The sequence below is a fragment of the Corapipo altera genome, unplaced genomic scaffold, assembly GCF_003945725.1.
Source record: "Corapipo altera isolate COAL_440 unplaced genomic scaffold, ASM394572v1 114, whole genome shotgun sequence".
NCBI lineage: Eukaryota > Metazoa > Chordata > Aves > Passeriformes > Pipridae > Corapipo > Corapipo altera.
In genome coordinates, this window is record NW_020885009.1 from 39,595 (window position 1) to 63,608 (window position 24,014).

A 24,014-nucleotide genomic window follows, 5' to 3' on the forward strand; every position below is an offset into this window, starting at 1 on the left:
GTTTTGGAAATTTAAAACTTTTTCATTGTTTTCCAAATGTTCTTGTGTGGATGGCAACTTAGCTTCCCTTTCTTTTAGTTTTTGGAAGAAAAGGGTTGGGCTATGTTTTGGGCTTGTCGCAGTATTTACAGCAGCTTTCAAAGCAACCCCCTCTTGTGGCAAAGTGAAGGTTTCTCTGCACTCTCGAAGACTCTGAAGAGATTGGTATATAAAAAATAAAAATAAAGGATGTCTTGAATCTTACATCTCTGGAACAATGTGGTAAATGTAATTGCTAAGGAAAGCAGCTTAATATCAACTTTATCTCTGTCTAATGCTTCCAAAAGTTGTCAAACTGGGATTTTTATTTATTTCAGAGCAAGTTCTTTTGCTGTAGGAAGTTACACAGGCATAAAATTGGACTGTTGTCATTAAAGATATAAAAAACATCCACCTGGGATTTTCTGTGGTAGGTGCTTTATTTACAGGTGAGCCTGGCTTTATAGAACTTCTACATAAAGCAATGATCTTTCAATTAAAAATGCTCATGATTTTTATAATGTTTTCTTTTTCATTTCTTAATTATTTTATTCCTATTGATCCCAGCAGGAGCATTAACTTCAGAAAATGAGTTGCAGAATTTAATCAGTGAGCACTTCTTACTGTGGTCTAACTGTTAACAGGGTTGCAACAGCTGTTCTGCAAGTGTACACACTGTCTGTGGCAAAGATTTGTCCAAAGAATATATAAAGATTGAATTTATGTAAAAAAGCTAGTGATTTTTGTATGCAAACCTGGTACCAGATTTTATAAACTGCAAGAAAGGTTTAGCATAAAAATTAAAATATAAAACTTTTCAGTAATGCCAATATGTGAACAATTGAGCTAAATCTTGTCTTTGTTTCCCCACAAGTGGTCTCCCTGAGAGGTGCTTCCTGTCACTTCCAGGCATATTGTCAAATTTTGAAAGGAAAAAATTGCAGAGAAAATGTGAATTAAAAGGGTGCAGCACCTGGCAGGTCTGGGATCCACATCCTATATTGTTTAATTTATGTTCTGCTCAGTTTAAGCAGAATTTAGTCACAGCTTCTTGGCTGTAAAGTCCCTAACGTGGGAAAGCCTGGATAGCCTGAATTCCCCCCAAAGCCATTATTGCCATGGCAACCAGAGTGCACGGCAGTCCATGGGCATGTTGCTGCAGCCCTGCTGCCTCCTGGCTATCCCAACCAGCTGAATAATGTTTGGAAGCTGCCGCTAATTGTGAGATTTGCCTCACTCTCCGGTCAGTTACCATGTCAGGAATCCAAGATCCGAGTGCAGGGATGTAAAATGAAATTTCTTGAGGAATTCTGTCCTTTCAGTTCTACTGCCCACTAGAATAAGGTGCATGAGAGAGCAGGGCTGGACATTAAGAAATTTACTGTTTGTTTCTTCTAACCACCAGTTTAGCACATGGTGCTTCTATTTCTGTATCCAGCTTGAATGGTAAAATTCAAATGTGTTACTGCATGTTTGTGCATGAAGGAGCTAATCCATATGCAGATGAATTAAAATTAATTAGAGCTAAAACCAAGAAAGTGTACGTTTCTAGCTAAGGGCTACTTGCAACTAAATAAGTGGACCTGCTCATATAATTTTCTGTAAACCATATTCTACTTTTTACAAAAAAAAAATGAAATACCAGTTTAATGCTGAAGAACTAATGTCTCCATACAGTATGTGTGAATCTTTAAATCAAAATATCAAATTCTACATCTGGCCTGTGAATTTTAAGGGATATTAAATGTTGGGCTATATCTTAGAGGACTGTATTTATAAGGCACATCACTCCATGCAGAATTTTTTCCTCTTAATTCCTGGGACTTCATAGTTACCAACACTCCAGCCCTAACTCACTCTGAGTTTTTATTCGTGCAACTAAATGAGTAAGAACTTAAACCCCTTACTTTCATGGTAGACCTGAGTGAGAGGCACCCACGTATCATGGCTTTGATTGTAAGAATAATTCTATGGTTGGGATCCTCATTTTCCACTCTACATTCAGTACACAAATCAAATGCTGGGGTACAAAGTTGTCCAAGGTGCTTGCCCAAGGTCCCAAATAATCCTTGAGCTCCTTGGCTTGTGCTCCCTACTGTGGATTACTAAAAGCATCTGGAGTATGGCATTGGGTCGATTTTCTCCCTAGGAATGTCTCTTCCTTTAGCTTCATTTAGCTTAAAGTGGGAAAGGATGTGGGAATTCTCATCAGAGAGGTAAATCCTCAGCTCTAGAATTTCCTGATTCTTCAGTATTCATTTCCACTGGATAAGATACTGAGCAGTGTGAAAGGACCAGATCATTTTGCAGCTTAAAAGCCAAAGGCAGATTCCACTTCTGCGAATTAAGGTTGCAGAAGTGTCTAGACCAACAGTCTCAGGGAAGATGCCCTTACACAGAGAGCTGATGTACTTAACCAAATTTGATGTCATTTAACACCTGTGAAAATCCAGAGCCTGCTTTCACATGTAATGTCCTTGTTTATGCATTTGCTAGGTTAGTATTTTTACTGTTTTATAGGGTATTATTATTAAGAATACTTGAATTTAGGTTGAACTGATTTTTTTTAGAGGTAATTCCTTTAATAATGAATGATTCCAACAGGTTTGAGCCATGTCTTCTGCCAGGAGAGGCCTCAGCAGCAAGTCTGATGTCTGTTGCTCAGGTCTGAGCTGTGGGGAGCTCAATTTCTTTTGTGAGGGCTTAGAAGTTCCCACAGGCTAATTCAGAGGAATTAGAGAGGGAATTATGGAGAAATTAGATTCCACTTTCTTGTATTTGAATGGTACCTGAAGTGCCCCATAGGCTTGTCCCATTTTCTCCTTTAAAAGGTTACTTTTATCCCTTATCTTCTTCCCACAAACTAATCGCCCAACTCACCATTAAATGCTGAATAATTATAACACACAACCCTGAGGGAGGACAAACACTCGTTTTCTTGGTGGTTTGAAGAGGACTTTGACAGCTCTTGAATCACCCCTAGTTATCCAGACAGCCTGTTCCAGTGGGTTTTAATGCATTCAAATAGGATATGACAACCTCAGCCAGGGAAAACCGGGCATGGATGGAATTGCCATGGTGCCTGTAAGCAGGTCGGGGAGTATCCCGTTTTTGAAACATTATCATGTCATATGTTACAGCAGCAGTAGCAGCTTCCTCGTTTGTTTTTTTTTTTTTTTCCATGCAAAGAGAAGTCATGGGGAGCTGCTGGCCAAAGAGCACTACCAGCTTCTCTCAGTATTTTGGTACTACAAAGGTGGCATTATTAAAGATGGACAAAGAAAGCCTCTAATCATGCAAACCAAACTGAACCCTAGGAGCTGAAAACTCCTTCCTTTGTGCACTTGGAAACCTTGTTGAGAGCTAACTGGTGTCTATGTATGAAGGCTTTTTTGCAGCACTTTGGCTGCAAACTGAGACAGGTGTGAGATGCTGTTTCCGTGAGCATTGAAAATTGGGAATCCTCATTGCTGCTAATGGACATCCTGACCTTTCTGCAGAGCGTTGCTGAATTTCGTATCTAAAACTTTAAATGGGCACTCTAGGCTTTGGTTGACAAAAAATTTGATGATTCTGTTTGCAGCAAAAATTCTGGCACTGCAGAACTTTTCATTGTATGACTTATATTGAATATTCCCCTTATTAACTGAATATCCACAGCCATGTAGCAGGTAATGCTGAATATTTATGCAAGGAAACATTACTGTTTGTATATAGCTTAAAGATATATTAAAATCGAACTAGTGCTATGTTATTTTGGTGAAAGGAAACTGTACATTTAATTACAGGAGAGAAATTAAGTGTTGGACATGAACATTATGTGCCTCTCAAATCCTGATATGCTTCTGTATGTGTATATATACATATCTCTGTGTGTGTACAGTGAGTGTATCCATATGCTTACATACACACAGATCTTGATATAATCTGGAAAACAAGACTTTCCTGACAGGGCTATTTCTCAATACTTCTTCTCAAACTTATGTTTATCCCGTATAAGCTGAATACTACCCATGTAAAGAAATATATCTCTATGGCAATCTCCTAGTTTTGATAGAAACAAAGGTGGTATTTCTGGCTCAAAACTAATTCAGAGCCAGCTGCTGCATCTCCAAGATCAGCCAAAGCAGAAGTAGTTTTAAGACATTGTTTTATTCTCACAGATTTAAATGCAAGAATTGGCTTAATTCCTAGTTTACATTAACGCAGTTCCTGTGATTTTCACCATTTTCCTTCAGTCTAGTATTTTGGGTCAATATGAAACCTGTGATGCTGAAATTAACCTTCTGTTCTCTTCCATGTTACTTCTGCTTTTGCAGGCAGCAACTGTAGACATCAAGGAAACTATTTAACAGTGCAGTTTAGAAATTATATACCTGAAAAAGTGAATGGAAGAATCCTTGTCTTGTCCTGCACATTCTTTAGAGTGTCTTTAAATGGTTACAGCAGAAGGCAGGTGAGTCCCTGCCACTTCAGTCTTTGGCTTCACAGGTAAAAAGTACAAAGAAGGAATTAGTGCCAAGTTCCTTGATGGCTTTTGTGGCAAGGGCATCAGTTCACTAGACTGAAACTGCCAAATTAATCTCACCTTGGCCAGACTGAATATTTCATCTTTGGGCATGAAGAAATGTTAGTGATTCCTGGAAGTTTTAGGCATTGTTATTTGAAGTTGGTCAAGAGACAAAGGGAAGGTGTAAGTTTATTTGGATTTGTGAGGGGATCTGACCTGTGTTTGGATTGACTGTGTGTGGCAAGAAAGGAAACAGTGACAGGTGTTCCCGTGGCTCTTTGCTCAAAAGCTTAAGTGTGTTGTGGGAGCTCAGCTCCCAGGTCTGAGCTAGAAGGTGTTCCTGAGTCAATATTTATGTTTACTCTTTTCGGTGTGAATTACAATGCAAACAGATGGCCTAGTCAAAGGCACTTCAATATGAACTGTGCTCAGGAGAACAGGGAATTTAGCTTTGAAATAAATCATTTGCCCTGTTTGTTATGGCACAGATGAACAATATCAGGTCTGCTGGTTTTTTTATGTTATGAGTTATTCCCTTTCATATCTTACATGTGTTATTTTCACTTAATTTAAGGATTAATTTAAGACAATGACAAGGTTTTTTTTCAGCTGTTTTTCACCTTTCTAGAAATAAGGATTTCTTAACCAAGAACAGGGGGAGGACCATCTGTCATACCTTTTTCTCCTAGTTTTTTGGGGTTTTTGTTTGTTTGGGTTGGGGTTTTGTCTTTTTTTCAGAACTACATGGCATGTAATCTTACTTTCAGCAGCTAGATTGTAAATTACTTTTTATTTAGTAACTGTCAGCCTTAATGAATTGTAATTTGACAAAAGCTGTGTAAATATCTCCAAACAAAGGAATAAGGCATTCAGGCAAACAGAAAAAAGGGAAAAGAACACTTGAGTGACTAAGAGTATTATCTGGCACAGCACAGGGGCAAATCTTTTTGTTGGTAGCTGAGTCAAAAGACTACATGTGGAGACCTTAATGGCAGCTGAGGACAAGCTGCTCCAAACTTCAGGTGGAGATAAAAACATTCCTGTAGGATGCCTGAACTCAGAGTGACCCAGAGGGATGGGGTCAAGCAGCACAACCTGCATGTGAACGGACATATAAAGTCTGACTCCAGTTAAAGTTGGCAATTTTAGCTGTGGTGTTTGTGCTTAGCTTCAGTTTCTAATGTAAGTCCTACTCAGTAGTAGATGCCTGAATCTGGACAGCTCTTGCTATTTGTTTTCTAAAAGGGGATGCAGAGCTTGGCCACTTTGGTTGTATAACTGAGCAATTGCTGTTGAAGTTCAGGAGCATTAGGTATTCTCTCTGGAAGATGAAAGCATTGTACATGTTGATTAGTAACATTGACAGAGCAGACTTTACTGAAGTATACTATCTTTTCAGTAAAGGTATGCTGTGCATGCTGATTGCACTGGATCCCTTAAACTTTTAATTCCATGGGCGTTTATCCATTTTAAATATTTCACATGCTCTCTGACTGTAAGTTTTACAGAGGAGATTTCTGTGTAGAGGGAAGGTAAATTTGGCCAAATTAGTAACAGACACCCTGCCCATGGCAAGCCAAGAAGGGACAGGAGGCCTCATTGCGTTTTTATTCATTGTTAAAAAAAATGCTTCAATAAGGACTTAGGCACCCGTAACACATTAATCTCAAAACCAGGATATCTTAGCAGCACTAAAATTATAATTTCAGACAGGAACCCTGAAACTGCCTCACTTTAAGGGCAATTTGAGTCCAGCAGTAGGGATAACCCATACACAGTGCAAAGGCAGCTCTCATTCCTGTTGACCTTGGAGAAGGTGCTGCTGGCATCCTGCCCTCTCTGTGAGGCACTCCAGGACCTCCTCCCGACTCCACATCTCCTAGGTCATGTGCTGCATGCCCTGGGTTTATAGATTTGCGGGGACTTTTGCTCTAAGTCTTGGTGTTTCTTCAAAAGCTAAGGTTGAGATCACTTGCAGCTCTTACATGTTGACAGGCATGAGGGACCTTTCAGTTGTATAATTATAATATATTTGTTAGTGGCAATCAGAGCAGTGCAAACTTTGTGGTGCAGCTACAACACTGAAGGGTAAGGACATGTCAATACAGAAGCAAGCGTGGGGAAGGAATTTACTTTAAAATACTTACTGTATTTCCATTATTTTTCTTAATATTTATTTCAAGTTGACTTGAGCACTATTCCCAAAGGTCTTGGTTTTTCCCTCTGGCAAACACAGAGCTGCTTTTTATAAAGCATTGTCTGTTTTCCCTGAAGGTTTTCTTCTGACTCTGATTGCTTTTAAATGTCACTCTGCTGCTTAAGGCTCCTGGTAGGTGGTCTGAGCTGAATGTTTACTATCATATGGCTTATACCTCTACTTATTTTCCATGTCACATCATGACCTAGTAACCTTCTTCTCCAAATGCCAAAGGTGAAATTTAGTTTTAAATGACTTGGTTGCCTAGGCAGAATTGCTGTTAATCAGAACAGGAAATATTACTGGGAAATGAACTTTGATAGCACTTTAACACACTATCTATTGGCAGACAATTTCACCTGAGCCTTAGGTTTACCTTGAAATTGGAGATTTTTTTTGTGAAACACATTGTTGCCATTGCAAGTGTATATAGTTTTAAAAATTTTTATCTGCTGCAGTTTGCTTTATGACTTCATTTTGAGGCCATGTTGGTTTTTAGTCACCGTCTCAGCCAATTCATTTCATCAAATTAATATTTTCAGTGAATACTGTGAAGACAGTGGAGAGTTCTAAAATGGTGAAAATAAACATTTAACTCATACATAAACTGGTGATTCACTGAAAGTGTTATTTACATTTTCATTTGCCTATAAGCTGAAGCTGGCTGCACAGAAAAATCCTTTTGCCTTGTCTGCATACATATGATTTGGGACTAATACCTTCCCAACATTATTATCTTCACAATACAACATGCAACTCAATAACGAAGGCAGTGATTGCTGCATACAATTTTGTGCAAGTAATGAAAGGTATGTTATCACTTGAAATCAAGTCAGTTAAGGATTAAAAATAGGCTTAAGTGCTATTTGAGATCTCTTTATTTTTTAAATGCTTTTATCTACTTTATTACAGTATGAAGGACTAATAATAGAGGATCCTGAGTATATAGAAATCATGGTCCACTTTGCCTAGTGCCTACTCCAAAGCCACTTGAAACAGCAGGAGCCTTTGCATAGCAGATAAAGTGAAAAAAAACTCCTATTTTTTTCCTTCAGACTCCGATTTACAGAAACAGAAGTATTACTTCACATGCAAATCCTTTTTACTGTAGTCAGACTATTTATAAAGTTTATTACATATATTATTAAAATAATAAAATCTCTCAATTTTATTTTTCTCTTACCAGGTCTTAAAACACTCTGAAAGCTGAAGCCTCAATTTTGAAATGATCCGCCTAGAAACCAATTCCTGTTCTCTCTTGGAACCTCATGAAGTAAACAGGTAAAAGGCTCTGTAGAGCTTACTCTGGGATCAACGTGTGTGAGGACAGGAAGAATATATTTTTTGAATAAAATATAACATCATTCTTTTTTCTTGGTATGAAGACAGGCTGAGAGAGTTGGGGGTGTTCATCCTGGAGAAGAGAAGGCTCCACAGAGACCTTAGAGCCCCTTCCAATGCCTAAAGGGCTTTAAGAGAGCTGGAAAGGGACTTTTCAAAAGGGCATGGAATGATAGGACAAGGGGAATGGCCTTAAGATGAAGGAGTGTGGGTTTAGATTAGACATAAGAAATAATTCTTTAAGGGTGGAACAGGTTGCTCAGAGAGGTTGTGGACTCCCCCATCCCTGGAGGCATTTGAGGCCAGGCTGGAATGGGGCTCTGAGCAACCTAGTCGAGTGGAAAGTGTCCCTGCCCATGGGATCTTTAAGGTCCCTTTCAACTCCAACCCTTCTATACTTCTGTGATTGTCTATCCTGAGATATTGCCATGGCTCTGGAGCTCTGAGGCTCAAGCCTTGCAAATGCAGTAATTTAACTGCAGACCAGTGAAAATTAACACAGCAGACAAACCATGAGCTGCTAAATCTCCAGCAATAACAGCCCTGCTTAATCTTATGGACGCTCACATCCATTTTTCCTGCAAACAAGCTGTGCTGATCTCACATGTACCCAGCATCCAGATTCATCTCACGCTGGGTTAGGCATCCAACCTTGGCTCCCAAGGCAAGAGTCCAGCTGCCCTGGGCTCCCTCTGGAGTAAAGGAGAAGAGACAAGCATCTTGAGCAGGTGATTCATGGACCACACCAAAGATCTGAATCACTCCCATGGAGTGGCTCCCTCACTCCACTGATTACAGAGGAAACTGAGGGTAAATGGGTTCATGATGTAGGTGGTCAGCCAGATGGAATGTATCCAAACCGGTTCTAGTTGGGCAGGAGTTGCATTATCATAGCTGGTTCTGAATCCTTGACTCCAGTTTCTTCTTCCAATATTATTCACAACTACGCCACATGAATGTGGCCTTTCCTAAAAATATTTTTTTTTCAAAATGGATAGCTAAATAATATGCAAATCTATTGCCCTGAACTTACAACTGAATGCAATATCTTTCATGATAGTTATAAACTATTTGAAGATGTGCTGAAATCAGTCTACAGTAAGTGAATGTACTACGTTTGTATTAGGTATCATGGGTATATTTCACTTCATATTGAAATAAATGATACTTGGCTTTAGAAATCCTTTATAGCTCAAGGGGATTTCTGCTGCTGTAAATCCATACAAAAAAGAGAAGAGCCGCAATAATTCTAAACTGCAAATTGCACAACTGAAGCTGCAACTAAGCTGAAAACCTTTTCTAGTTCAGCAGGTTTGGACTTGAGTGGGCATACATGGTTTTGGTTGCAGGAATAGCAGCTGAATTAAAAAAAATATTTATGGTATTGACATAGGTAGGATTCCCATTAAACTAAATTGTGTAAGTTCATCTGGTCAACTCCAGGTTTCTGTGTGCTTTGTGGAGATTTTTCTTCCAATCAGAGGGAGTAAATCCAACTCAAAAACCCTCTTAAATTTCAGAGCAGCCAATTCTGATTTGATTTACACCTGCCTAAATCCAACACACATCCATGTAGACCCATATTATACAAATAAAATGTCAATCTTAAGACCTGTGTCAAGGCCCTGTTTCTAGAAGTCACAGCTTCTATTGCCAAAGGGCTGACACTTTTACCAGTGCACTTATGGGCATAACCATTAATTACCTGTGTCCTCTTCTCTATAGGCCACCTTCCAGCCTCTTCCCCTCTCATTCCTTCTCCCTCAGGCAAAGTGTTTCCTCTGTCTAGCAACCTCTGGAGACATTTGTTACAGTAACAGAATGGTCCAGGTCACATATGTCTACTGACAAAAGGATAATCAGTGCTGTTGGCAAAAGCCCTTTTCTTTCATCTATTCATTTTGGTATGAAATGTGTTCAGAATGCATTTTGCTGCTAAGTCATTAAGTCATCTGTAAGGATAAGAAGTAAATAAGGTACCGTCAACTTGACTCACAGGGGAAAAAAAATGCGTAGGCACTCTTGGACTATTTTCAATGGAGGTTTTGTGCTCAAACAGGGTGGCTTTGAGGCTCACAAAGGAAACCTCAGCACAAATGAAGCATAAAGCACTCAGTGGGCAGAGAAAGCAGTGGGGGAAGCAAACAGAGAAGTGCTTTGCTCCTTCACCTTCTGGTGGGCAGCTCTTCCTTGCTGGTGGCAGCAGGTGTTTGTCCTCAGAGCTGCCAGACCTCAACATCTCACCCTGCAACACTCTGGCAGGAAGAGGTTGCTGTTTTGCTGAGCTTGGACAAACATTAGGATCTAATTTATCATGTGACAGGAAAGGAAAACCTTTCCCTCTTCCCCCATCCCATTTTTAACAGCCTTTGTTTGAATTTCATCAGGTGGTTTTGAGGTGCAAGGAGTGGGGAGATATTTAACCTGGGTCTCTGAACTTATTCTGCTGTCAGCTGATGTACGTATGGCTCTTTCTAGACACAACTCCAAGTGTTACATCTCACTGAATGACATGGACAGGGAGCCAGACCTCTCACTGAACTTACAAAAGAGACATCACACTAAAAAGAACTGAGCTGCTGGTGCTGTTCATGTCATACGGTATATCCTGTATTACGTGCCCAGGAGGAAGAAAAAAAGGAAACTCTTTTCCTTGTCCTACAAAGTAAATAGGAATGCTGAGAAATATTTTGGTACTTGCAGAACCTGGGAGTTCTCTTGACTTTATTATTTCATGTGTGTTAAGTGCAGTACAGAGCATTATGCAAAGATCTGATTATTCAGTTTTATTTGTGGCATTCCAAGTCCTGGCCCTATATTGATCCACTCTCAGTTACTGTGGACTGCACACAGGGATAGGAGTGTGCCCAGGTGGCCAAAAAGGCCAACGGCACCTGGCCTGTATCAGGAATGGTATGGCCAGCAGGACCAGGGAAGTGATTCTTCCCCTGTACTCACCACTGGTGAGGCCGCACCTCGAGTGCTGTGTCCAGTTCCGGGCCTCTCTATTTAGGAAGGATGTTGAGGTGCTGGGGCAGGTCCAGAGAAGGGCAACGAGGCTGGTGAAGGGTCCGGAGCACAAGTCCTACGAGGAGTGGCTGAGGAAGCTGGGGTTGTTTAGCCTGGAGAGGAGGAAGCTCATCACTCTCTACAACTCCCTGAAAGGAGGTTGGAGCCCAGTGAGGGTTGGTCTCTTTTCCTAGTCAACCAGCAGTAGGACAAGAGGCCACAAGCTTCACTGGGGGAGGTTTAGGTTGGACATTAGGAAGAAGTTCTTCACAGAAGGAGTGAGTGGGCATTGGAACAGGCTGCCCAGGGAGGTGGTAGAGTCACCACCCCTGGAGGTGTTTAAGGAAAGACTGGATGTGGCACTCAGTGCCACGATCCGGTTGACAAGGTGGTGTTGAGTCGTAGGTTGGACTTGATGACCCCAGAGCTCTTTTCCAACCCAGTTGATTCTGAGATTCTGAGCGGAGCTGAGGTGATGGGCGCGGGCCAAGGCCGAGAGGGCACACTGAGGCGACGGGAGCGGGTTGGGACAATGAGAGCCATCCCCGGCTTCCCCTCTGATCGCGCTGCCCGCGGCGGGAGCCGCAGCCCCGCCTGGCCGGGCCCTGCCGCGACACGCAGGCCCGGCCATGGGCTGCGACTGCGACGAAACTTGCACACGCCGCGCTGACTCCTCCAGCCTTGCCCTTTTTTCATCCCTCAGCGAGCCCGCCTCCCTCCCCGGGCGGGCACCGTGGACGGCCGGACTATCGCTTGTGTGGCAGGAGCGGGGGGCCGCGGGTCTCGAACCACCACGCTGGCCGAGTGGGCAGGGAGGGAGTGAACGAGACAGGAGCGAGCGCGCCGCGCCGCGCCGCGCGATGCATTGTGGGCGCCGCCGTGATTGCTGCGGAGCCGCGGAGTGCGCTGGGAGCGGCGGGAGGAGGCCGACGCGGCGATCGGTGTGGCACTGGTAGCGCTACCGCGGCCATCGGGGCTCCGCGGGCTTGTGCCGCCCCCTCACCCGGTGCGGGGGAGCCCCTCGCCGGCCGCCACGGGCGCAGCGGGCGGAGCCGGGCCCGGGCCGAGGGGACGCTCCCCTGCCGCTCGGTAGGGGCGGGAGGGAGGGAGCGCTCGCCGGGGCCTCCGCGCCGGGCTCGCTGCGGGTTGTGCTGGGGCCTCCGGCGGGGAGCGAGGGAGGAGGGAAAGAGGGAGAAGGGAGGAGGGAGGCCCGGCCGGCGCTGCCCGTGGCGGGCAGGGGAGCAGCAGAGCCCTGCCGCCCGCAGCTTTGTTCGCCGGGCCCTCCGACGCTCGTCCCACTCCTCTGCCCCAGGCCGAGCGCCCTCCCGGTTCCTTTCTTTCCCCTCTGCTGGATATCTCACTGTGGGAGCATCGCCTGCGGAACCGACCCGCGGTGCGGGACTAGGAAACAACAGGTCTTCCCCCCACCTCTCCTCGCCTTTTCTCCGAAGTGGCACCGGCGCCTCGCTGTTGGGATTATAAATGTTTGAACTAAGACCCAGGGAACTGGAAGGAGAGCCTCCCGTTGGAATCAACAGGAGAGAAAACAAGGGAGGCTTTTCCAAATCCTCCGCAAGAAAGCCCGTGCTGTTTTTTTCCCGTGCTGTCCGCACGGTGTTTAATAATGCGATTGTGACCTGAGTGGAATTTATGAGCGAAGAACTAATTGAAGCTTCTTGCACCGCTGCATCGGACTACTTTTTTTTTTTTTTAATTTTATTTTCTCAGCACGTGATTCCCCCATCCCAGCTATTGCAGGACCTGTGGGCCAGTAATAGAGGGATGGGAAGCTGAGGCAGTTTATTTTAACAATCTTCTGTTCCGGGGACTTGGCGATTTGGCTGAAGCTGCTGCTGCTTTTTACTGGATCTGCTCTTTCCTCGGCAGGTTTATTTGTTTTCATGTGCATGGGGTGTTTCGATTAAACAGACATTGGACTGGAGCTGAATGGATGCTTTGCAAGCCGAAAGGTTTTGGGAGGTAACAGAAAACTGCTAAAACAGAGAAGAACTGGTACTGCAGGATACCTGGGGCCTGTCTTCCAAGCCTTTTTGTTTTATTGAACAAGGTAAATAGTGTAGTGGGGAAAATACAGGGCTTATCGTAGTCATGCATGAAAGCATTACAAAGCATCTCAGACCATTCCAAGTCTTTCAGGGGATAGAGAGGACTCACAATAAGACTCACAATGAGTTTAGTTGTTCTTTAAAATGTTCAGATATGGGTATGAAATTTAAGGCTGAGAACAAAGTTCGTGCCACCTGAGAGGTTGAGAGAACTGCTTTTTCTGATGTACCTTAGGTTCTTGTAGGTTTGTGATGGTGAGAGAGGCTGTCTGAAGAACTAGAGAAGTCTTAGTGGTTCAGTGAGAGTGTGCAGTAATTGTATTAGTGGGTTTTTTTCCATACTTTTTAAAAACTTGATGCCTTAGCTCTGGTAAGGATCTGTTAGAGTCTCTAAAAAGTCCTCCCAGTTTTAACAGTAGTACGGTGCTTACATTTGCATTGTTTTAACTGTGTTCATTCTCTGCCTTTAATTATTTTTGCGTACCTTTCCTTTTGTTATCCACATTGACAGCTGCTACTACTTTGTAATGATTTTTTTTGCTTTATGTCTTTCTTCACATGTTTTATCTCCTGAATTGGACTATTTGGATTTGCCTCTCATTTACATGTATCACTTTCACCCCTAAACTTTCTGCAGCCAACAAAAGCTCAAAGTACTGTTTTAGATGTGATCTTTATGCGTTTGAAGCATTGGAAGGAACAGATAATGATTCTCAAAATGTGCTATGTAAGCAGTTACTGGGTTAAGTGTGTAATTTTGGGGGGCAAGCTGCATGCCTTATCTTTGTGTTTTTTTTTCTTAAAGATCTCGGCAGCAGTTCACGCCTGACAGAAATATAAATCCGTTAAAATGAGATCACACTTTGAAACGTGGCTGTAAAAATCTGGTTTTGCAAGAAGTCACAAGACTCTCATTACGAAGTGATGCCTTGATTAAATTGACTGTGTTACCTTTTCTCAGCCTTAATGAAACAGTGGCAAACACTGAGGTGTTGGCAGCCCTTGCTGATTCTATCATGGGGAAAATCTAAGTGGATATTATGGGCAGCACTCAAAATGCCTGTTTAGATCTGTTTAACTCGACTTTACGGTTTTTGTCTCGTTTCATTTCAAGATGATGTGTGAGGTGATGCCAACCATCAGTGAGGCCGAGATTCCCGCTGGGGGAAATGGAGGCCACGGTTCAGGTTCCCCATTACAGTCAGATGCTGATTCCCATTTTGAGCAGTTAATGGTGTCCATGTTGGAAGAAAGGGATCGCCTCCTGGAAACACTGAGGGAAACTCAGGAGACCCTGGCACTGACCCAGGGCAAGCTGCATGAAGTCGGTCATGAGAGAGATTCCTTGCAAAGACAGCTCAATACTGCACTCCCACAGGTATGGGCATCTTGAAAGGAAGGTACCTTTCAATAATTTCTGTATTCTTTGTGGTGTTTTGTTGGCTTTTTATGTGTTTAATTTGCTGAAGAGTCAGGTTGTGTTAGGGGAGGATGAATCTGACTTAAGACTATCCTGAAGTGTCTGTTGGTGCTTATTCACTCTGAGAAAGGTACAAAAGCAAAGCATGGCATCCCTTTCCCTCCCGTGTGCTTTCCCAGTTGCTGAAATTTCTTTGGCTTAGGATGAGTATGAAGTTGTATCTACATTGTATCGACATCCTTTTGTTTCACAGAACTTGACGGACTTCCGTCACTATTATTTCTTTAATGCTCTTTCTAACTGTCTTATTAAATCATGTGCTGAAGAATTGATACCTGGTCAAATGAAAGGTGTTCAAGGGGGGTTTGCAACGAGATGGTCTTTAAGGTCCCTTCCAACCCAAACCATTCTGGTATTCTATGAATATTCCATACAGGCCATTCTGACGCTATTATGGACTTTTGATTTAAAACTTGAAAGGGTGAAGACTGATATCTTGTGAATACATACTGAGTTGTCATGGCAATGTAGGCGTCTGAGTGTGTTGTTCAACCCATTTAGTTACTTTTGAAAAGTTTGGATTTTTTTTTTATTTTTTTTTTATTTTTTTTTGGTCCTGTTAGGAGTTTCTAATTCCTGACTTGGAGGATGCAGTGCACCAGCACGTGGGCTGTGGTGCTAAGTTTGTTATGTAAGGAACATAGTTAGGAAAGGTGATTGGTGCCTACAGAACTTCTTGGGTTTTATCCATTCTGGTTAAAAATAGTACAAACTGAACTTTGAACATGTTGAGAAGCATTTAGTTGTAGGCAAAGCAGAGGAGAGGCTGCTTTAGGTGTTGGTTAACTGTTGATAGCCTTGTGCTTTCTAGCATGTCGCCAGTGTCACAATGATGTTAATACTTTTACAAATGTTTACATATCCTTAAATATATTGTAGTTACTGTTTATACCCTTTAAAACAGTAGTTTTAAACCCTTGTGTTTCACTTTCTTATTATAATGTAATCACTGTGTGACTCTTGGTGTCGTAATTGGTCCCAGCAATTACCGAGGAATAGAAACATTAAAAAGTTATACATGTTAATCTAGTTGTGTTTCAGTGGTGTGATGGAAATCCAAAAGGAGAAGTTTCCAACTTTTGCTGTTGCCTGTGTTAAATCATGTGCTGCAGGCAAAAGTCGTTTCTTTGTTTTTTTGTTGTAATAACTGTGGCTTCTCTTCAGCCTCTGTGTCACGTCTGCTGCATTAATGGATGTCATTAACTAGTTGTGTGACCTGGAAACTGTTACACTTGCGTTTGTGGCTGAGTAGAATCACCCAAATTCCAAACTGTGCTGTTCCCCTTTTCAGTTCTCAGCTTTCTTTCCTAAATCTAGTAAGTTACTTACATGTAAACATCTCTTTCTAAACATTTCTAAAAGATTAATAAACAGTTCCTGCTTTCAAGAATGTCATAATTGCATGGCTTCCTGTGAAATCTGTAGGAAAAGCAAGTCAGTTCAGAGAGAGAAATTTTACTGCAATTTTATCTAAATACACAGCAGTGTATGGATTTTTGTAGATTGCTGTTAAAAGTACTGTTTTCATACTGTGAAACTGCCACTTTTGTCCTCAGTGGGGCTTGGCTTATTGTGGAAGGTGACAACTGATGGTACTTTGAAGAGTAAGAAGTATTTTATTATTATTGCTACAATCAGCAGTAACTGCTGTATTTGACAAATTTTTGTTGTTGTTATGGTAGAGTCATGTCAGTTACTTCATGGGTGTAAATTTCTGATGAGGTGAAACTATACTTTTTTGAAATGCTAATATGTGTTCACTGTCAAAACTGTGGTGACTAGTATTTGAAACTATTCACAGTTTTTTGTTAATTATTTTGAGCTGAGAGGTTTTTTTGAACTACTGCCTCAAATGGCCCATTATTTAACTGTGAATTTCAAGAAGGGTGGAAGCAGGATAACTTTAAATTTATTGACAGATGTGTTATATTTTTTGAGGAAAGAAGGGATAGTTGTGTACATATTTAATTTTTTTTAATCATGGTAGTTGTTCTCAATTTAGTAGATCTGTGAAGTTCAATTTAAGGAGTTGTACAAAGACTGGTATAATTGCTAAATCACTGTGTAATCAAAGTGTTATTTCTCCCTCAGACTTGACTTGTAAGAAGTCTTTGTAGTTGATTTTAGAGCGCTTTATCTTAATGAATATTGCACTGAATTGTTTATATGTTCACTTTTCCTGATTTATGTTTTTAGCTGAATCAGCCAGTTTTAGACTGCTCTGATACTGATAAAAAATCCTTGTATAAAATATAAAAAAGAAATGCTGGATTTCTTCTATAGCAAAACTGTTTCTCTGCTTTTAGTATGAACATACTGAATTTCTGATGGAATCCCTGTATCAACTCCTCACATTCACTGAGCTTCTGTGTGTAAGAAAGAGGCTCAGACTGGTGTGTATATAGTTAATTACAAAATGGCAAATTAGTACTTGGGTATTTGCACATCTGGTAGATTATAAAAGCAAATGCAGGGGTTTTTTTCTGCAGCAGTGATACACATTTTCTGAAGCTTCAGAGGAGCAGACTTTTCTAGCACACTTAGTGTGGTGGGCAGGTAGGAATTTTAGACATCAGTTCTAGTTCACGTAAACCTGGGACAGCTATTTAGAGTAAAATGCCTTTTGTTGGGGATGTTTAATTCACTGAGAGAAGAGCGTTTTAATATGATATAGATGAATTTAATCTGTTACATTTACGCAAAGTAAAAGTGCCCTTTTTTTTCCTTTTTATAGACAGCTGAAAATGAAATAATCACCACTGCCTTGATAAAATAATTGGATTCTTGGCAATGCTTTTTGTTTTCTGGGAGTTACCTGCTGTTACACATTACCCCAGTCCAACTGTACTCTGACCTTGGAAGATGAACTTGAAGAATCAGATTGCTGTGCAAGAACTTAATTTTATTCTTTCCAGAATTTTTCACAGAAAAAACTGAAAATGAGCTTTTTAGTTGGAGAGCTTATGGAACTTTAATGTAAACACATTCAGTTATGATTCTAATTATGGTCTTAGTGAATTTAATTATACCTTTTATGTACCTTGTAGAGTGTATTCTACAAAATTCAAGATTTAAAATTTGTGAATCAATCTGTGAGACATCCAGGATGCTACTGTATTTAAAAGTTAAATTTTGAACCCAAGGTAGAGAGGTCTAAGTGAGTACCAGTTCTTACTATCAGGGTGTTGCAGACCAGGGTTCATTTTGCTGGTGGAATTTCATGTAGATATTTCTGTAAATGAAAACAAGATGCTTGTTTTGGATGAAGGAGACTAGAGTTTAATTTACAGTGACTTTGATGCCTGTCACAAGTAAAAACACAATCGAATTCACAACAGCTTCATCAGGATGAAAATTTCAATGTGTATGTTAAGAATTTTATAAGCTGATGTACAAATAATATGCTTCTGTAATGCAGCAACACTTAAGATTCATCTTTATCTTGCACCTCTAATATTTTGATCTTAAATTTATCATTTTTATTTCTATGCAAGGCAAGCAAAATAGTTTTTTCTGCATTTGTGATGGTCATGTTCAGTAATGTCTATGTAGAAGCAGATGAGAACTTTCAGTCAGGTGCTATGTGTAAGTAAGAGCACTTTAATATGGAGTTAAATGTGGAAAAAAAAACTGCCTGAAATTTTGATTTGGCTTTACCAGGTTGCTCATCAGATCTTAATTTTAAAATGAGTCCACAGCAGGTCATTTTTAGTTGCTTTCTACCCATAGTGAATAGTTTATCACTACTTCACACTTCAGTTAAAAATAGTGTCAGTTTATATTAATTATATTAATTAAATTCAGGTATGTCTCTATAGAATGATCTTCCTCAGACCACCTCAGAAATTCTGTTCAATGCCTCACATGTCAGAAATACCAAAATACTTGGTCCGGAGACTGCCCTCGTGTAGTTTTGTAATGATGGACTGAAGGATTTAGTTGCCATTTTATTAACAGTGGTATTTGGATTTCCTCCAGGCAAGTTTTAAGTAATGGATGTCACAGATGTATAAGTGAGGTTTTGAATTGTACATAATTTGAAGAACACAGTTGCAGAAAGTGCATTAAGCAAAGGCCTTGCCAAACTCTGCAGAGGCTGAAATTTTCTCAGCATTGGAAGTGCAGCTCCATTTCCAGTATTCACAGATGTTCAGCCTTGAGCTGACATGGCTTTTACTTCTTACTCTGGCAAGAACTGTTGCTGACCTCTAAATACCAGCCATTAATATCAGCAGAGCACTGTGAGTTCAGAAATGGTGGAAATCCAAAGGGATCTCAGATGTGTAACTGTATGTCAGGGCAAATGTATCCTTCACTTCTGTCATCCCCTTCTGACAGCAAAGACATGACTCTGTTGCATTTTCAGACAACTGACATTTTAATCTTGTCTGTGTTGAGTTTCAGTTGCTAAACATGCTAAATTACTGGATAGATCTGGCTTTGCAGTTTAAGTCAAGATGGAGATAGGAGTTAATATTCAGAATTCTCCACTGTATCAATAAACCTCAGCTTCCCTGACATTTCTTTCTTTGCAGAGTGTGGAAACAGCCAACTTTTGCCTAAAATCTTCAGAATATGAAGGTATCTGAAAGTATACACTTAAATAATGTATTAATTATTTAAACTACACTTAAATAATCTAGTGGAGTACACTGAGGACCAAGTCTCCAGCATTGGTTCTGACTTTTTAGTTTCTAATTTAAATATATTTGAGTTCGTTTTTTGAAACATCTCACCCCTACCCAGCACACATCTGTTTGCCTATTGTTAGCAACTTTCTGTTTATACTGTGCTTTTAATTTAAGTTTTCTTTGTTATAAATAGAACTTTTAGCTAGATTAAACTTGGAATTAATTTTAGGTTGTCTTGTACCTGAGGATGAATTTTAGTGCTGTTATGATGTCCCATTTATCTCTGTAATAAGCAGATTTTATGAAGTCTGAAACTATTGGTTTCATTTTCCTTCATTTATTTGTAGGGAGAATGTTTTGGTGACTACACAAGAAATGCTTTTTATTTGTTTTTAATAGTGAATGAGGCCCTGAAAGATGAGCTAGTGGTTATTTTTGCCTATTCCTCAGCTACTGTGTACAAATATCTGACAATGGGTTTATTAATGCTTGGTTTGCTGTAGTCTAACAAACAGGCTGGATATAAGTTTGGGTGAAAAGAGCTATAATCAAAACAAAGTGTTTTAAAAATATGTTCTATATTTAGAACCAGATGAACTTCACATATATGCTCCTCAGTGGTAACTTGTCTGTAGCCTCTGGTACAACAGGGAGCGTGTATTTTGGTATTCTGAGAATTCTTCCTCTGCAACCTTGTATTTTTCTCAGCTCTTTTTAGGAGTGTAACTAAAAACTGCTTTGAAGAGGTTTAGTAGCAAGACTTAAAGATTCTATGTGGCTATATAAAAAAAAGAACACCTTTTGGCATTTTTTCTTACATATGAGTTAAGAATACAATTCCCCACCCCCTTACAAATTCTTAGTGTTTTAATGTCCAGTGGCCCGAGACCTTGGTTTGTCCTTTCTGATGTTTATTTAGCAGGGGTGAATGTTGGTTTTACTCACTACAGATTTTGAACTTGGAATCAAGAGGACACGTTTGTGTTTTGATATATAATTAACAAATTATAATTAACAGTGTTGTTAGAGAACTTGATTCTTGGGAGAGAACGTTTTAACTGTCTGATTAGTAACTTTTTTCTCCGCATCTCAAAACTGCATTTAATGTACTTCACACTTCAATTTTGGGATTTTTTTTTTTTTTTTTTTTTTTTTTTTTTTAGTTTCCAGCTTTAAAGGAATATGACAGAGGTCTTCCTGTAAGATGCTTTTGGCAATTTGGGCAGCTTAAGTCACTTGAAGTCTGTAAGGGTGACTGGAATCTGTTGACATATATTAGAAAATGCTTATCATAATCTCTTGTGTATATGGATCTCAAGCCACAAACACTGAGAAGGGATAAATGTGTGTTGTGTGAGTCAGGTAATCTAGGTGTTCAGAATTTTCCGAGTGGATTTTTTTGGGAGCCTGCCTATGGATTCTCCAAGTGTAAATGTGTGGCAGTTCTTGCCAGGAAAAATATTTTCCCATTCTCCAGAGCTCAGAGAGGAATTATTATTTTGCTGCCGAATGGAGCTCAGTTTTTTGTTCAACTTGACTTTTTCACAGAGGCTCAGGGAAATGCTGTTTCCACATTTCGTGAACTTCAGATGATGGTGAAGTGAGCTGAATACATATCTGTGGGTCACTTGAAGAGATTGCTCTCCTAGTTGAATATTCAGGGTTGGAATACTGTGATGCCAAGTTAAGGTTCATGCTCACTTTCATTCTGATGTGTTGTTTTCCTTTAGGTTCTCTGTAAGTTGTTGGGAATAGTTGGCTAACTTGTTTTTTTTGCCTATGACCTTTATCTGTTTCAGACTTTACCTTTTGTTTCATGTAAGCTCTGCCGAAAATCAGCTCCTTTTCTTCTGTTTGGCCTGACAAGGCTCTGTGGCCTGTTCCTACTTTTTTAAAAAGAGAAGCTTTGTTGCTTAATCTGTTCATTTGCTGTTCCACAGTGGCCTTGAGCTTTGCTCATGTGTTTATGTTCATGTTTTCTACTCAGGGTATGTTTTGTGAGGATAGGAAATAAACAGAAATATAATTTTTGTTAGATCTGAAATATAGGATGACTTTTAATGGATATATATGAATAAGAGCAGGCAGCATCTTTTCCTATAGGTCATCTGTCTTCTGGTTATGCTATCAGAGATATAAATACTCAGAATGAGTATTTTGTTTTAGAAATTCCATGAAGTGCACCAAGATAAGGCAAGTGCACAAGATTCAATGCCAGGTTGGATGGGGCTCTGAACAGCCTGGACTAGTGGAAGTGCCATGGGCAGGGGGTGAAATGAGATGATCTTTAAGGTCCCTTCCAACCCAAACCATTCTAGGATTCTGTGATTCCTAAATAAAAAGGTCCTTACACTGCCAGTGTATAATTAGTTATCTTCAGGACAGATTTTAAACAAGGACCATCACTTGTTTCAAGGGCCATGTGGAAAAAAGCTTGGAAAGTTTGATATATGTATCCTTTGAGTTGTATTAAAGGGTAAAAAGAACTTCCACTTAGGAAACAGGCATTTTTTATTTATTGTGATAGGAAAATGGGCAGCTCTTAATTTATTTTTCTAATTTAATTTTATTTATTAATTTTTTAAATTTAATTTTTAATTTGTTTTTCTCTCTGGGTATGCTCTGAGCTGTGTTGTGCCTTACTCCTATTGCTAGAACATCATAGAATTTTGTATCTAATTGTATAGAAATATTCTCAAGCACAATGGTTGCTTTTTTTAATCCTACTTCCCATATAAATGCATATAAAATTTGGGGTTTGGCCACCAAAATCCTTGGTGTAAAGGCTAAAACTTCTTTTACGTGGAGAGGGCTCACTCAAGGAGGAACATAAATTCCTGTTGTTTTAATGGTTCTGGATCTATGGTTAGCTCAATAGGTAGTCACCAGTTTTATTAAGCTGTTTTAGTATGATTTCTGAATTTTCAAGTACAGTCATGAAAAGGGGGAGAGAGATCTGAAAGCAGAATTTCTTGTTTTATTGTGTGCTTCACAGAATGGTTGATATGGAAGTTTTCTCTCCGTGAAAAACAAAATAAATTTAAAAAAGGAGAATTGGGGGAAAAGGGAAAGGAATTCTTAACAATGGCAGGGTTTAAATTGTGGATTTGTGGGTTTGAGTTGTGGGGTCTCAATTGTTTTATGTGAGCCTGTCACAAACAATTTAGCAATATATACTTTTGCCAATAGAATGTTACAGTCAAAACTCTCGGGTTTTTGTTTTTTTTTTGCACTCCTGTCCAGAATTGGGAAATCTGCAAGCTGACATGCTGGGATTCCTGGGGCTCTTTCACCTGTTAATGAACAGCACTGGACCTAAACTCTGTTACTGGCTGTGCTTTTCACTGTAATTTGTGCTTGTGGATTGGCTGTTCCCAATGGGAAGCTGAACTCTGGAATTTCATATTTAACATTCTACTGTTCTTCCTTCTACTGGGGATTTAGGACATGGACTACTTTGGAAACCCAGAAGTAAAAAACTTCTGATATAAATCAAAGGTGATTTAAAAATCTAAATGAGATTCTTTTTGTTAAGATTTGCCCATAGTACTGAAATTTCTTCAGATAATCTTATTATGGATATAAAAGATGACCCTGCACCTGAGAGAGCGACAGGAACAGCAGAGCATGTGTGGAGTGTGATACTGGATGTGTGGGTGAACCTGGTTGGGGTTTCTATATGTTTATGCATGTGGAAGGTAAACTCCTAATTTCAGATTATCCCTTCTGTTTGCTCTATACATTTGGGTGAATGACTAAAAGTTTGGTTTAGATAATTTCAGGGATGCCTTGGGATACGATTGTGAATATTTTTTTTTTTATTCCTGAGTAATATATTTTTCATACAGTATTATCACCTTTTTATACTTTGTAGGGAAGGGCTTGGAAGGTCATAACATTCTTTTAGCTTTATGTTGCAGGTGCCTCTAGTAATTTATTTCTTTTAGAACACACAGTTCTTGAGTTTTCAGAGTGGTCTTTGGAGACCATAATCTTCCAAAAGCTGAGTCTTTGTTTCAAGAAATCTGGAATTGCTTTATTTAATGTAAAGTGGAAATGGAGCAACTTTTTAGGATTTTAGCTCTCACTGCTTGTCCATGCAGGAAAGAAACTGTCCTTTTCCCCTCCTGGGATCTCATTTACGCGCCTCCTTTATGTTGCTCACCAATCCATCTTTCACTTCAGCATTTCTTACTGGTAACACCATATTAACAGATTGTCCTTGTTTTTTATTAATTAATTAACTAATTTATTATGTCTTCTCTGCATTTTAGTGTTACTCATCTCCTTGGTTTTCTTCTAGGATGCCGCATGTTTTCTGGGACCAAGTATTTATCAAGTCTGACACTGTCCATTACGGAGATCTTCTGTGGCAGACAAAAAATTACTTTGAACTTTAAAAAAGCTTCAAATTCCCCTATAAACCAGCTCTTTTATGCTTAATCTATGTTGCCGAATTAAGTTTTTATGGTTTTTTTCTGTGTTTAAATACCAGACTTGTCTGTTGTAAGACTTGAGAGTGTGCTCTCTTTGCGTAGACTTTGGAGTTGCCTTTATTTGTGAAAATTGAGCAACTTTTCCATGGAATGGTCCAGTAGCATTTTTCAGAATATCACAGATTTGGATATCTTTAGGTTCAGTACATCCACTTAGCATGTAAACTGGGGTGATAGGGTGCAGAGAAACAGATAAATCAAATATAAAGAGCTGTAAGTTGAATTTCCTGCTGAAGGCACATATCTGTCCTCATTGAATATGACTT

General features: G+C 40.0%; 1 protein-coding gene across 13 annotated transcripts in view; it reads left to right on the plus strand.

Moving 5' to 3' along the window:
* The first annotated feature begins 12,020 nt into the window (after window positions 1–12,020).
* PPFIA1 (PTPRF interacting protein alpha 1) overlaps window positions 12,021–24,014 on the plus strand; it is a 53,916-nt gene continuing 41,922 nt past the window's right edge. For 10 of the 13 annotated variants that reach the window (XM_027667377.1, XM_027667379.1, XM_027667385.1 and 7 more), the window contains exon 1: window positions 14,256–14,519. In XM_027667377.1, coding sequence (XP_027523178.1) covers window positions 14,256–14,519 — 264 coding nt within the window. Of the gene's footprint in view, window positions 13,144–14,249; window positions 14,520–22,567; window positions 22,751–24,014 lie in introns of those variants that run through there. The other 3 variants (XM_027667382.1, XM_027667383.1, XM_027667389.1) reach the window with 3 other exon arrangements.